The sequence below is a fragment of the Orycteropus afer genome, unplaced genomic scaffold (genome assembly GCF_000298275.1).
Source record: "Orycteropus afer afer isolate SDZICR_OR568_19922 unplaced genomic scaffold, OryAfe1.0 scaffold00405, whole genome shotgun sequence".
NCBI classification, from domain to species: domain Eukaryota; kingdom Metazoa; phylum Chordata; class Mammalia; order Tubulidentata; family Orycteropodidae; genus Orycteropus; species Orycteropus afer.
Window position 1 is genome coordinate 1,763,050 of NW_006921992.1, and position 14,625 is coordinate 1,777,674.

At 51.2% G+C, this 14,625-nt stretch overlaps 1 protein-coding gene across 1 annotated transcript in view; it reads right to left on the reverse strand.

Annotated features, from left to right (window-relative positions):
- The window catches only part of MYO1F (myosin IF), a 50,950-nt gene extending 38,081 nt beyond the window's left edge, over positions 1-12,869 (reverse strand). Inside the window, exons 1-12 of the mRNA XM_042782672.1 lie at positions 12,846-12,869; positions 11,495-11,632; positions 10,370-10,459; positions 10,193-10,287; positions 8,474-8,561; positions 8,271-8,360; positions 6,826-6,957; positions 6,587-6,721; positions 6,296-6,428; positions 5,449-5,645; positions 1,963-2,043; positions 1,762-1,848 (exon numbers count right to left, since the gene is read on the reverse strand). Coding sequence (XP_042638606.1) covers positions 1,762-1,848; positions 1,963-2,043; positions 5,449-5,645; positions 6,296-6,428; positions 6,587-6,721; positions 6,826-6,957; positions 8,271-8,360; positions 8,474-8,561; positions 10,193-10,287; positions 10,370-10,459; positions 11,495-11,632; positions 12,846-12,869 — 1,290 coding nt within the window. The remainder of the gene's footprint in view (positions 1-1,761; positions 1,849-1,962; positions 2,044-5,448; positions 5,646-6,295; positions 6,429-6,586; positions 6,722-6,825; positions 6,958-8,270; positions 8,361-8,473; positions 8,562-10,192; positions 10,288-10,369; positions 10,460-11,494; positions 11,633-12,845) is intronic.
- Between the last annotated feature and the right edge of the window lie 1,756 nt (positions 12,870-14,625).

Genomic DNA, 14,625 nt, shown 5'->3' on the forward strand with positions numbered 1-14,625 from the left:
AAGTAAAATCTTGCTGAAGATAATTCAAAAATGGTTGCAGCAGTATATTGACAGAGAACTTCCAGAAATGCAAGCTGGATTCAGAAGAGGACGTGGAATGAGGAATATCATCGCTGATGTCAGATGGGTCTTGGCTGAAAGCAAAGAATACCAGAAAGATGTTTACTTGTGTTTTATTGACTATGCAAAGGCATTTGACTGGTGGATCATGGCAAATTATGAATAACATTGAGAAGAATGGGAATTCCAGAACACTTAATTGTGCTCATGCAGAACCTATCAGGAGGTTCAAGACCAGGAGACTGTCATTCGAACAGAACAAGAGAACACTGCATGGTTTAAGTCAGGAAAGGTGTGCATCAGAGTTGTATCCTATCACCATACTTATTCAATCTGTATGCTGAGCAAATAATCTGAGAAGTTGGACTATATGAAGAAGAACGTGGCATCAGGATTGGAGGAAGACTCATTAACAATGGGCTATACGGAGATGACACAACTTTGCTTGCTGAAAGTGAGGTTGACTTGAAGTATTTACTGATGAGGATCAGACTACAGCTTTCAGTATGGATTCCACCTCAACATAAAGAAAACAATAATTTTCACAAGTAGGCCAATAAGCAACATCATGATAAACAGAGAAAAGTCTGAAGTTGTCAAGCAAGGATTTCATTTTACTTGGATCTACAATCAATGTCCATGGGAGCAGGAGTCAAGAAAGCAGTATTATGGCACTGGGCAAATCTGGTGCAAAAGACCTCTTTAAAATGTTAAAAAGTAAAGATGTCACTTTGAGGACTAAGGTGAGCCTGTCCCAACCCAGCTCTCACATATGAGGCAGTATTTTCAACTGCCTCATATGCATGGGAGAGCTGGACAGTGAATAAGGAAGTCTGAAGAACAGCTGCATTTGAACTATGGTGTTGGTGAAGAATACTGAATAGACCCAGCCTGCCAGAAGAATGAGCAAATCTGTCTCAGAAGAATGATAGGCAGATGCTCCTTAGGAGGGAGATGGCAAGACTTTTGTCTCTCATGCTTTGGACATGTTATTGGGAGGGACCATTCCCTGGAGAAGGACAACATGCTTGGTAAAGTAGGGGGTCAGTGAAAAAGAGGAAGACGTCAACGAGCTGGAGTGACATAGTGGCTGAAGGATGGGCTCAAGCAGAGCAAGGACTGTGAGCATGGTGCTTTCTGTTGTGCATAAAACCAAACCAAAACCAAACTCACTGCCGTGGAGTCGGAGTCGACTCACACTGACCCCTCCTTGGGTTTCCAAGTCGGTAGCTCTACGAAAGGAGATTGCTCAACCTTCCTTATGAGGAGTGGCTGGTGGGTTTGAACCACCAGCCTTCTGGTTAGCAGTCAAGTGCGTTAGGCACTACGCCACCAGAACACTGAATTGGAACTGGCTTGACAGCACCTAGAAACAGTTCTTAGTGAGCAGATCGCCAGATCGTTCTGCCACATACCTGCTGATGGGTTCCAACCGCTGACCTTTAGGTTAGCAGCTGAGCGCTTAACCGTTGCACCACCAGGGCTCCTCCATTAAATAAGATTCAACACTTAAGTGTTGACTGAATGAACAAAGAGGGTATTTTCCGGAGCTTTTCAGCGCTTTAGAGGTAGAAAGCCTCTTTTGAATACGCTCTTACGAAAGAGCCCACACAGGCAGAAAGAGGCGGGAATGGCGGCTGGGCGCCATCAAGCCGCGCGGCCTCGGTCGTGGCCCCGCCCAGCCCGCGGAGCCCCGCCCACCTGCTCTGCTTTCAGGGTGAGCTCGATGAAAATCTGCTGCAGCTTCTCGTTGACGAAGTTGATGCAAAACTGCTCGAAGCCGTTTTTCTGCCGAGGGAAGGCGTAGGTGCCTCGGTCAGTGGGCTGATGCCCGGGGCCCCGTGACCCGAGGGTGGGGGTCGCGCAGGGAGGTCGGCGAGTGGGCGGGGGCAGAGGCCGTACCTGGAAGATCTCGAAGCCGTAGATGTCCAGCACGCCGATGCTGTATTCCTCCTGCGGCTTCTGCATGGCGCGGTTAATGGCCTGCGGCGCGGGTGGGACAGTGGGCGCCCGGTCAGCCCGGTACCTAGCCTGCCGCCCTCCCCGTAGGCCCTCAGCCCCCCTCACGGGCTCTGGCCGTTCACACCAATTTCTCTCCTGCCTTTCTCAGCTCTGTGCCTGCTGTTGTGTGGGTCCATTCCTATTCATGGTGACCCTACGTGACAGGGTAGAACTGCCCCGTAGGATTTTCAATAGCTCTAATCTTCACAGACGCAGACTGCCTCATCTTTCTCCTGTGGAGCAGCTGGTGCGTTCGAACTCCTGACCTTTTGGTTAGCAGCCAAGCACTGTAACTACTGAGCCATCAGGGCTTGTGTGTGTGTGTGTGTGTGTGTGTGTACTTTTGTTTTGTTTTGATGCTGCATGTGTACATATATGCATGTTGGTTTTGGGTGCCATCAAGTCAATTCCGACTCAGTGACCACCATGTGTAACAGGACAGAACTGCCCCTATCGAGTTTTGTTGGCTCTAATCTTTACGCGAGGAGCTTTGGTAGCGCAGTGATCAAAGCATTCGGCTGCTAACCAAAAGGTTGCTGGTTCGAACCCACCAGCCACTCTGCAGGAGAAAGATGAGGCAGTCTGCTTCCGTAAAGATTACAGCGTTGGAAACCCTATGGGGGCAGTTTTACTCTGTCCTCTAGGGGCGCTGTGAGTTGGAATTGACTCGGTGGCAGTGGGTTTTTTGGGAGCTGGTCGCCAGGCCTGTGGAACTGCTGGGTGGGTTCAAACTGCCAGAATTTTGGTTAGCAGCCATCAGGACGTTTTGCTCTGTGCATACACCCCCTGTAATGGGCTGCACTGTATCCCCCCAAAAGATATATTGGAGTTCTAACACTATCCCTGTGAATGTGATCTTGTTCGGAAACAGGGTCTTTGAAGTTGTTATATCAGTTACATCAACAGGAGGTCATACTGAAGTCGGGTGGGTCCTAATCCCGTATGAACGGTGTCCTTATAAGAAGAGAAGGCACAGAGACAGACAGACACAGAGGGAAGGTGGACACTGGAAGATGGAGGCAGAGATGGAGTGATGTAGCAGCTGCAAGTTCAGGACTGCCTGGGGCCACCAGAAGCTGGAAAAGATGAGGAGGGACCCCCAGAGCCTTTGGAGACGGCATTGCTGTGCTGACACCCTGCATTCAGACTTCAGGTCTCCTGAACATTTCTGTTGTTGTAAACAACATAGTTGTGGTTGTTTCAGCCATAGGAAACTCATACCTCCCCACCATCAGTCATCCACACCAGAAACTCAACTGTTAGAATATCTGGAAGCTGGCTCTGCCACTGCTTGCTGTGTGACCTCAAGCAAGTCACTTAACCCGTCTGTGCTTCTGTTTTCTCATCTTTAAAATGGGTTAATGCTAGCAACTACCTTGGGAGCTCTGGTAGCATAGTGCCTAAGGCACTTGACTGCTAACCAGAAGGCTGGCGGTTCATACCCACCAGCCACTCCTCGGAAGGAAGATGGGGCAATCTACTTCTGTAGTGATACTGCCTTGGAAACCCAAGAGGGGTCGCTATGAGTCGGGTCTGACCTGACAGCACATAACAACAACAGGCAACTACCTTATAGTTTTTTGGAGGGTTAAATGAATTGAGACAAGCAAAATACTTAGAACAGTGCCTGGCACACGCTAAGTGCTCTATAAATATTTACTACAGTTAATGATATTCCTCTTGACCTTGACATCTCTGTTCCAATCCACCCCCATCCAGTCCATCACTTTGGCCCCTTGACAGCCCTCCTCAGTGCTCTCAAATGCACCTGACTGTCTCCATCCCCACAGCCCCCAGTTGCTCCAGCAGCCCCCCTTTCTGGGGAGCCTCAACACTTCTGTCTGGTCACCACCCACCCCAGCTCAAAGTCCCCATGGCCAGGAATTATCGAAAGTATGACAGTCAAGTATCAAAGATGTCACTTCGAGGACTAAGGGGCGCCTGACCCATGCCATGGTCTTTTCAGTTGCCTCCTGTGCATGCGAAAGCTGGTCAACGAGTAGGGAAGATCAAAGAAGAATTGACACCTTTGAATCATCGTGCTGGTAAAGAGTTAAATACGCCATGGACTGCCAGAGGATGAACAAATCTGTCTCGGAGGAAGTGCAGCCAGAATGCTCCTTAGAAGCGAGAACGGCTAGACGTCATCTCACATACTTTAGCCATGTTGTGAGAAGGGCCCCGTTCCTGGAGAAGAGTATCATTCTTGGTAAAGTAGAGGGTCAGCAAAAAAGGGGAAGACCCTCAATGAGATGGACTGACCCAGTGGCTGTGATAATGGGCTTGAGCGTAGCAGAGACTGAGGATGGCGCAGGACTGGGTAGTGTTTCCTTCTGTTGTACGCAGGGTCACTATGAGTCAGAACCGACTCAATGGCATTGAACAACAACATCATGACCGTCAGGCCTGCCTCCCTGTGGAGCTGTGTTTCGGTCCCAGCTCATGACCTGCACGCACCTGGGACATGCCATAAATGTTAGTGTTATGGATTGAATTGTGTTCTCTCCAAAGTTATGTTGAAGTCCTAACCTGTGAACGTGACGCAGTTTGGGAATGTTGTTGTTGTTAGGTGCCGTCAAGTTGTTTCCGACTCATAGCGACCTCATGCACAGCAGAATGAAACACTGCCCAGTCCTGTGCCAGCCTTATAATCCTTCCTATACCGAGCCCATCGTTGCAGCCACTGTGTCAATCCATCTCGTTGAGGGCTTTCCCCTTTTTCGTTGACCCTCCACTTTACCAGGCATGATATCCTTCTCCAGGGGAATGGTCCCTCCTTATATGACCAAAGTAGGTGAGACGAAGTCTGGGAATAGAGGGTTTCTTTTGTTATGGTTGATGAGGTCATACTGCAGTAGGGTGGGGGCTAACCCTAAACCCTCCGAGAGGTGTCTTATCAAAAGAATAGAATAGACACAGAGACACATGCAGAGGCAGAGAAATATATGAAGATGCCAAGGAACGCCAAGGAGCCAGGGAACACGGAAGGCTGCCAACAAGGAGGGACCCTTCCCTAGAGCCGATGCTCTCATGCGGACATGTAGCCTCCAGGACCGTGAGACAATGAAGTCTGTCCTTTAAAGCCACATTTGTAAGTGTTTTATTAAGGCAGCTACTAGGAACTAAGACAGGAGCTCTGACGGTGTAGTGGTTAAGGCATTTGGCCGCTAACCAAAAAATTGGGAGTTCAACCCACCAGCCGCTCGGCGGAGGAAAGATGAAGCAGCCTGTTTGTATAGATTTATAGCCTTGGAAACCCAGTGGAGGTGTCCATGAGTCAGAATCTACCCAATGCAGCAGGTGAGTTTGGTTTGAGGAACTGAAAATGTCTGTCTGGAAGCTCCGCCCCGCCGCCGCCCCCTGCCCCGCCCTACCCCGCCCACTCGCCTCCACGAGGAAGTCGAAGAGGCGCGCGTATAGCCCCTTGGCCAGGGCGTCGCGGGTGTAGGCGGCCTGCTCCACGTTGAGGGTCACGTCGATAGACTCGCTGCGCCCACCCCAGCGGCTGTCCATCTTGCGGCTGGTCAGCTTTTCCTGCAGCCGCCCGCTGTCGATGCCCAGCAGGTAGGCGGGAAAAGCCAGGACTGCCGGCAGGGGCGTACAGCCTGTCAGGCACTGGGGCTATGTGTAAGGGCTGCCCTCTTCCCCTTCCCCCAACTTGTCCAGGGACTCAGACGTTGCCCTTTTGGATTCTGGCCCTCCAGATGCCGGGCTAGGAGGGACCAGTTCTCACTCACACACACACACACACACACACACAGAGTCACACATGCACAGTAGGCTCATGTATAGCCACACAAACATGTATGTACACATACATACAAAATACACCTACTCACAGACATACATACACATGCACATAGACTCGTGCACACACACAACACACACATGCACGTATGTACTTACACATGCACAGACTTATGTACACATAAACTCATACACATACGCTCACACATGTACACATACATAGAAATGCACAGACTTGAACACACACACATACACTGCACATAGAGACACATGCACACATCCTTACAAATGTGCCTTCATCTTGACACACACAGCCACCAGTCTCTCCATGCACAAGCCCCCCACTCTGGACCCTCCCCACAACCTGTACTTCTCATAGACCGCCCACGATGTTCCCACATGTTCCCCAGTTTTCACGTGCTCACCTCCGTCCTCAACAGCACCCCTACCCTCCTCCACACCCCCTCCCTCCAGCTCCTGCACTCACGGTCCACACTCTCCACGCGGGCGTAGTTCCCATCTTCGCAGAAGCTGATGTTCCCCAGGTGCAGGATCCCAGCCACCAGCTGCAGGACCAGCTGCTGGATGTTGGGCGGAATCCCGATGACCTGCATGGCGCTCTGTGGGCAAACAAGGCAGAACCTGGGCCGCCAGTGCCGACCTTCCCTGGGCCCGCCTTGCCTCTTTCGCCCACGTGCTGTGTGACCAGCCCCTGCCCTTCTCTAGGACTCAGTTTCCTGACTTGTGGACTCATTGGGCTGGGGCAGATGGTCCTCACCAGCGTCTCACTGAAGTCGCTCCTGTCATCGGTGCCATCCACCTTGTAGGTGTCCGATTGGTTGAGGTAGTAATAGTAGTCAGGGGTCATGAGCCCCAGGTTCTGCCGCTGCTCCTGGGAGGCCCCTTCCAGCAGCTGGGAGATTGTGATGGTCACGCACCTCCCAGACACTAACCCTCCCATTGCATGCCCCTGTTTAGGGCACCCTTGGCTCCAGCCTCACACCCCCTTCCCTGCACCTGGTAGTAGATGTGGAAGTTCCTCTCATTTTCGTTCTGCGAGACCACGCGGGACTTCTCCAGTAGGAAGTTGGAGATCTTGCCCCCATCAGGCTCTCCGCCACGGCTGAACTGAATCTCAAAGTACTTGCCCTGAGCCCGAAAGAGCCACGTTAGCCCATGAGGGTCCCAGGGGACAGGGAGGGGAGTGGCACTGTGTTACGAGGCTGGCCTCTCTTCTCCTCTCCCCCATATGACCTCAACTCGCTTCTAAATCTTCATCTATCGCTGATTGATTGGGACACAGGGCAGTGGTAGTTCAGTGGTTGAATTGTTGCCTTTCACGCAGAAAACCTGGGTTCAATTCCCGGCCAGTGCACCATGCATAGTGACCACCCGTTTATCAGTGGAGGCTTCTGTGTTGCTATGATATTGAAGTTTCAGCAGAGCTGCCAGACTAAGATGGACTGGGAAGAAAGGCCTGTTGTGTTGTTGTTGTTATGTGCCATCGAGTTGGACCCAACTCATAGCCACCCCTCGTTGGGTTTCTGAGGCAGTATCACTAGGGAAGTAGATTGCCCAACCTTCCTTCCGAGGAGTGGCTGGTGGGTTTGAACTGCCAGCCTTCTGGTTAGCAGTCAAGTGCCTTAGGCCCTATGCTACCAGAGCTCCTGAAGAAAGTCCTGATGATTTAAATTGGGTCTGAAATGTGCAACTAGGAACAGCTGGGACATGGGAGTGTTTAAGGGGATTGTTTATGGGTGTTATGCAGAAGTGTCATGGCCTCCACATTTTTGCCAATAAACCCAAACCAAACTCATTACCATCAAGTGGATTCTGCCTCAGGCAATTCTGCAGGGCAGAGTAGAACTGCCCCATAGGGTTTTCAAGGCTGTAATTTTTACTAAAGCAGATTGCAGCGTCTTTCCGCCACAGAGCCACTGGGGGGTTTGAACTGTCATCCTTTTGGTTAGCAGCCAAGTTCTTAACCACTGTGACATCAGGCCTCCTTTCTGCCAACGTTGTTGCTATTGTTGTTGGGTGCCATTGAGTTGGCTCCGACTCATGGCGACCCTGCATACAACAAAACAAAACACTGGCCAATTGTTTGAGAAGTGGATGGCCACTTCTTCCAAGTCTCTTAGTCTGGAATTTGTGCTGAAACCTGTCCACCATGGGTGACCCTGCAGATATTTGAAATACTGGTGGCATAACCTTCAGCCTCACAGCAAAATGCAAGCTACCACAGTACCACAAATTGACAGACGAGTGGTGGTTTCTGCCAATAGGGGACCCTTTTTCACATGGACCATAGGCAGGAAGTGAGTCTCCCAGCTAGGAGCAGGTGTTTCCTGCTAGATTTCCAGTGGTGCTCTTGTCCTGGGAATGTAGGGGCACGTTTGTGTATGTGTTCAGGAGGGGAGTGAAGGTCAGGGTGGAGAGAGCGGCTGCTCCAAGAGACTCACAAAGCGACTGGAGTTGTTGTTGCGTACGGTCTTGGAGTTGCCGAAGGCCTCCAGTAGTGGGTTGGACTGCAGGATGATATCCTTGACATGCTGGTGGGTAGGGACAGGAAGGGGGGAAAAAGTCAGACTGGGGCAGGTGGCTGGAAAGTGAACTACCCTGGAGAGGGGAGACCCAGCCCGTCCTTCCATCCTTCCTGCTTCACCTGGACCTTCTCACCCCCTCCGGACACTTTGGAGATGTAGCCCATGATGTATTTGGCCGCCACCGTCTTCCCAGCTCCACTCTCTCCGCTGGGGGTGGGGTGGGAGAAGGAGTGATCAGAGAGTGGGAAGAGGGAGGGACAGGGCCACATTCCTGTCTTGTTATTCATTCATTCATTCAATGCCTCCTGTGTGCCAGGCACCCTTTCAGCTGGAGATATAGTCATGAATAAGACAGATCAAAACCCCTGCCTGTAAGGAGCTGACAATTAGGAGGACAGACAGTGAAAACCAGTTGTCATTGAGTCAGTTCTGACTCATGGTGACCCCACGTGTGTCAGAGTAGAACTGGGTTCCACAGGGTTTTCAGTGGCTGAGATTTTGGAACTAGGTCACCAGGCCTTTCTTCCAAGGTGCTTCTGGGTGGACTTGAACTGCCAACGCTTTGGTTAGCAGCTGAGTAGTTAAATGTTTGCACCAACCAGGAACTTCCCTCAGAGAAAATAAGAAGAAATATCATGGGTCAGATGGTGTTGTGATATGAGTTCCTTTATGTGGTGAGCTTTTTCTTGGTTCTTTGGAAAAATAGCTCAAGAAAATTTTCAGCTAAGCCCTGAGGAGTTACTTTTGCCCTAGTTTTCTACCCCAAAAGGTCTGTTACTTTTGCCAGTTTGATTGACAGTTCTTGGGTAAGCTGTAAACTTGGTTTGATACTGTTTGTCAGCAACCTACATGTGATTGGTATGCACCTTGTAGGGAATGGTCAACAGACTATGCAAATGAGGTGAACTGCAGCCCAGACAGCCTGCCATGCAAATGAAGTATCTGTGGCGTACTGAGAGGGGATTGGTCAGTTCATAGCCGTGGTGGGAGTGCCATGGCTTGAAATTGACAAAGTTTGTGTTTTAAGCAGCTAGCTCCACAGAGGTTCAGCATTGAGAGTTGCAGCAAGAGAAGCAATAGGAAGAAGCAGAAAGAAGCAGAGAGAGAGAGAGAGAGAAAGCAAGGAATCTCCTAAAAGAGTTGTCACATCGGTCAAGGGCTGCAACACTTAAGGCAGTGAGAGGCCCGGAAAGGGCCCAGCAATGGAGCGAGCAGTGGCAGACAGCACACAAATGGGAACTGAGACAGCTGCTGAACAGTGAAGAAGGGAGACTGCCTGCTTGCTTCCTGATCCTGATTCCTGAGCTGTCGCCTGTTGATCCTGATCCTGGGTTGTACCCTATACTTAATAAACCACTTAACTATCACTGTGGTCTGTGAGTTCTGCGTAAGCCATTGGAATGGGTTTACCAAACCCCAAAGAGAAGTAGAGAGTGCTGTGGGAGGGACACCCGGTGTCAGAATTGGTAAAAAGTGTGGAGAATGGAGGTGTGTCTGATGTCCATCTCATGGACATCAGTTTTGTGCTGACGATGATTCTCACAACCCCCCCCCCACGAAGTTAGACACATTCTGACCCTATTACTATTACTACTAGTTCCATTTTACAGATGGTGACAAGGAGAGTTAAACAGGGATGAGGCAGAGAGGCATGGCAAGGCTCTGTTCAAATCAGGAACTAGGGAAAGAAATGAGATGGGAAAGGGGGATTCTGGGAAGGTTCTGGTAAGGAGCAGGGTGAAAGCTTCCCGAGGATGGAGAAGACCACGGCAGAGCATGTGGGGTTCTGGGCAGGTGATGATGTTTGGGTGGGGCCTGGGCAGGAGAGCCCCTGGTACCTGATGATGACGCATTGGTTCTCACAGTCGATGAGCATGTTGCGATACATGTTGTCTGTGAGGGCGTAGATGTGTGGCGGATTCTCGTACTGGGCCTGGCGGGAGAGGGCAGTCCTCAGCCCAGGGCTGGGGGCTGGGGGTTCCAGTGCCGTGCCCCCGACCTGGCCCAGGACTCACCGCACCCTGGTAGAGGTCAATTTCACGGTCAGTGAAGTAGGGCATCTGCTTGAAGGGATTCACGGAGATGAGTACGGAGCCAATGTAGGTCTGGGGGTGCAGTTAAGGGTCAGGTGATGTCTGGGCAGAATTTGTCCTTCAGGAGCCCCAAACCCCTCATCCTGCTCCCTCTGAGCCTCTCAGAGCTCCACTGCTCACGGGAAGAAATGAACATACTCAGATGTGCCCTGGTCTCTTAGGAAGAAAACAGGGCTGGGGCTGAGTAGGGGAAATAGAGATAAGCTGGGTCACAGCCACCCCTAACAAAAGCCCTGCTGTCACTCCACGGTCTCCTGTCCTACTGTCTGCAACTCCCAATGTCCATCCCTATCATCCCTCAATCTCTCCGTCTGTGATTTAAGCATCCTGTGCCCCTTCCTCCTTCTCTGCCAGCCTTCTTTCTCCATCGACGTCATCTCTCCATCCATCTATGTCATCCCTCCATCCATCGACATCAACCCTTCATCCATCCACGTCATTCCTCATTCATCCACATCATCCCTCATCCTTCCACATCATCCCTTCATCCTTCTACGTCATCCCTCATCCTTCTACGTCATCCCTTCATGCGTCCACATCACCCCTCATCCTTCCACACGTCATCTCTCCATCCATCCTGTCTTCCCTCATCCATTTACATGTCATCCCTCCATCCATCCACATCATCCCTCATCCTTCCACGCCATCCCTCATCCTTCTACATCATCCCTTCATCCATCCACATCATTCCTCATTCATCCACATCATCCCTCATCCTTCCGTGCCATCCCTCATCCTTCTACATCATCCCTCCCTCCATCCACATCATCCCTCATCCTTCCACACATCATCTCTCCATCCATCCTGCCTTCCCTCTTCCATTTACATGTCATCCCTCCATTCATGCCCATATCATCCCTCATCCACACATCATCCCTTCATCCGTCAATAGGTCATCCCCCATCATCCCTTCATCCCTCATCCACCCACACGTCTTTCCTCCATCCATCCACATGCTAACCCTCCATTCATGATCAGTCACCCTCCCATCCCTCTTTTCTCCAACTGCCTGTCCCTCCACCCCTGCCTGCCCGCAGCCAAGGGTGCAAAGATGTAGTCGTCCATGAAGCGCTTGCGCAGGTTGCCCACGATGGCGTCTTCAGTGATCTGGGGGAGCAGCACCATGTCGTCCACGCCACTCTGCTTCACATTGTGGCTCTGCCAGTGGAACCGCTCCTTGCTGCCCTGTGAGTGGGGGCCGTGGGGTGAGGTGAGCCCTTGCCATCACCTGACATGCCTCCTTCACCTGCTTCTCATTCTGTCCCTGCTCATCTGCACCACCACCCACCTCCCCACCGTCCCCATCTCAGAGACACCAGGCAGCAAGGGTTGGACTGAGTCCCCTCAAAAGATATGTTTCAGTGCTAACCCCCAGTCCTTGGGAATGTGACCTAACCCCCAGTCCTTGGGAATGTGACCTAACCCCCAGTCCTTAACGAACGTAACCTCACCCCAGTTCTTGTGAATGACCGTGACCTCACCCCAGTCCTTGTGACATGACCTTATGTGGAACTGTCATTTCCTTTGTCGAGTTGATTCTGACTCATGGCGACCCCGTGTACGTCAGAGTAGAACTGTGCTCCACAGGGTTCGTACTGGCTGTTTTTTAATTTTTTTTTTAAACTATATTGCCAGACCTTTCTTCTGAGGTGCCTCTGGGTGAACTTGAACACCAAGCTTTCAGTTAGCAGCTGAGCACGTTCACTGATTGCACCCCAGGGACTGCCCACCAAGGCACCAGGAGAGGGAGGTGAGGTGGAGTGCTGGCTACCTGCCCTTGCGGAGAGACCAGACAGGGAGACAGTCCGAGCCGTCGTCCTTTTGCTTCCTCTTTGGTCCCTCTGTCACCTCACCTCTCCACTCAGTAACCCCTGCCACGGAAGGCACAGTGAGGCCAGGCCTCCCCGGGCTGAATGTGGGTGAGTTTTGGGCAAGTTAGGGGAGGGAAAAGGAGCCCTGGTGTGGGCAAGAGATGAGGCAGTCTGCTTCCGTAAAGATGACAGCCTTGGAAAGCTTATGGAGCAGTTCTAGTCTGTCACATGGGGTCGCTATGAGTCAGAATTGACTCAATCCAAATGGTTTTGCTTTTTTTGTGAGGCTGTATGGAGGAGCCAGCCCTCCCTGGTTCTCACTTCCCTCTAGGCTTCTCTGCCTCTCACTTCCCCAGCTCCCCTGCCCCTGCCTAGGTCCTGGTGGAGTGCTGACATCTCTGTGGCCTTTGATCTGGGCTCACCCTTCCACCTACGAGCAACCTCCTTTCTCCCATTCCCTCCTCCATCCTCATGGTCATGCAACCCATCTGTCCCTCTCAGTCCGGGCCACCACGTGTCTGTGACTCTGCTCCTCAGCTTCACCCCAACACCCGGCCCAGTCTCCCTGCTCCTCCCCAGCTCCGTACCTTCCCCGGCTCCCTCTTTTCCATCTCATTTCCTTCCCTATTTCTCTCTCTCTCTTTTTTAATTTTACTGTTAGTTGCTCTCTGGTTAACTCTGACTCATGGTGAGCCCGTGTGTGTCAGAGGTGAACTGTGTTCCACAGGGTTTTCACTGTCTGTGACCTTTAGGAGGAGCTCTGGTGGCATACTGCCTAGGGCACTTGCCTCCTACCCAGAAGGCTGGCGGTTCAAACCCACCAGCCACTCCCCAGAAGAAAGGATGGGCAATCTACTTCTGTAGAGACACCACCTCAGAAACCCAAGGAGGGGTCGCTATGAGTCGGGTCTGACTCGACGGCAGTGCATTTGGTTTTCTTTTTTTGGTGACCTTTAGGAAGGAGATCACCAGGCCTTTCCTTGGAGGTGCTTTGGGTGGCTCTCAACAACTACCTATCAGCTACCAGTTCAGTACTTATCTGTTTCCGCTACCTAGGGACTCCTTTCATTGTGGTAAATGTATACATATAACAAAACATTTGCCAATTCAGATTTTTTATGTGTACAGTCCAGTCCCATCGATGACGTTCAGCATGTTCTGCAGCCGTCACTACTGCCGTCTCCAAATTATCCACCACCACAAACAGACGCTCAGTGCCCCCTAAGCAATGACTCCCCTTTTCCCCTGGCTACCCCCTGGGCCCCTGGGTGCTGCAAACAGTTAACATGCTAGGCTGTGAACCAAAAGGCTGATGGTTTGAATCCACCCAGAACTGCCTTGAAAGGAAGCCCTGGAAATCTATTCCCCAAAACTCAGCCACTGAAAACCCTACAGAGCACATGACACATGTGGGGTCACAGTGAATTGGGGTTGACTCCAAAACAACTGGTGCCACCTCTGGTAACCACTAGAAAATTTTGGTCCATTTTTCCCTAGTTACTAGTCAATATCTTCCTTAGGAAGAGGAGAAACTGGCATTGACTCCCCTACCCCATCCTCCAGGAAGCCTGCCTGGATTGTTCTCTCCCCTTCAGCTCCACCGAACTCGTCCAGTTCCTTACGCACGCTGGCTCACTTAGGCACACTCTGCCCTCATTTAGTTCACCCTGTCAGGGAGGAGTTAGGACACATGTCCCTCCTCCAGGAAGCCCCCTGTGATGGCTCACTTTATGTGATGGGTAGGCCCTAGTGCCAGTTTTTTGGCCAAATTCTAGTCTAGTTGTTTATGGGAAGTAGTTTGAAAAATCCAGTCAAACCAGTCGCTGTCCAGTTGATTGCATCTCATGGTGACTGACTCCATGGGTGTCAGAGTAGAAGTGAGCTCTGTAGGGTTTCCAATGGCTGATTTTTTGGAAGTAGATTGCCAGGCCTTTCTTCTGAGGAGCCTCTGGGTGGCTTCAAACTGTCAGCCTTTCAGTTAGTAGCCAAGTGCCTAAGTGCTTGCATCACCCAGGGACCTGTATGACGTAGTTACATGTGATTAAATCAGTAAAGCAGCTCACTCTCCATAATGTGGGTGGGCCTTGACCAATCAGTTGGAGTCTCAAGAGTAAAAAGGGAGTTTCCCTGGGTGTGTTCGGCCCCGGACTATAAGTAACCACTTTGCCAGGACTTTCTCATTCTTCACAATTTCCATTGCCTAGCCTGTGGATTTGGGGAAGCAAGCCTGACCCATAAATTTTGGACGTGCCAGCACCGCATCATCATGTGAAATAATTATTTAAGGAGCTCTGGTAGCATAGTGCCTAAGGCACTTGACTGCTAAGCAGAAGGCTGGCGGTTCAAACCCACCAGCCACTCCTCGGA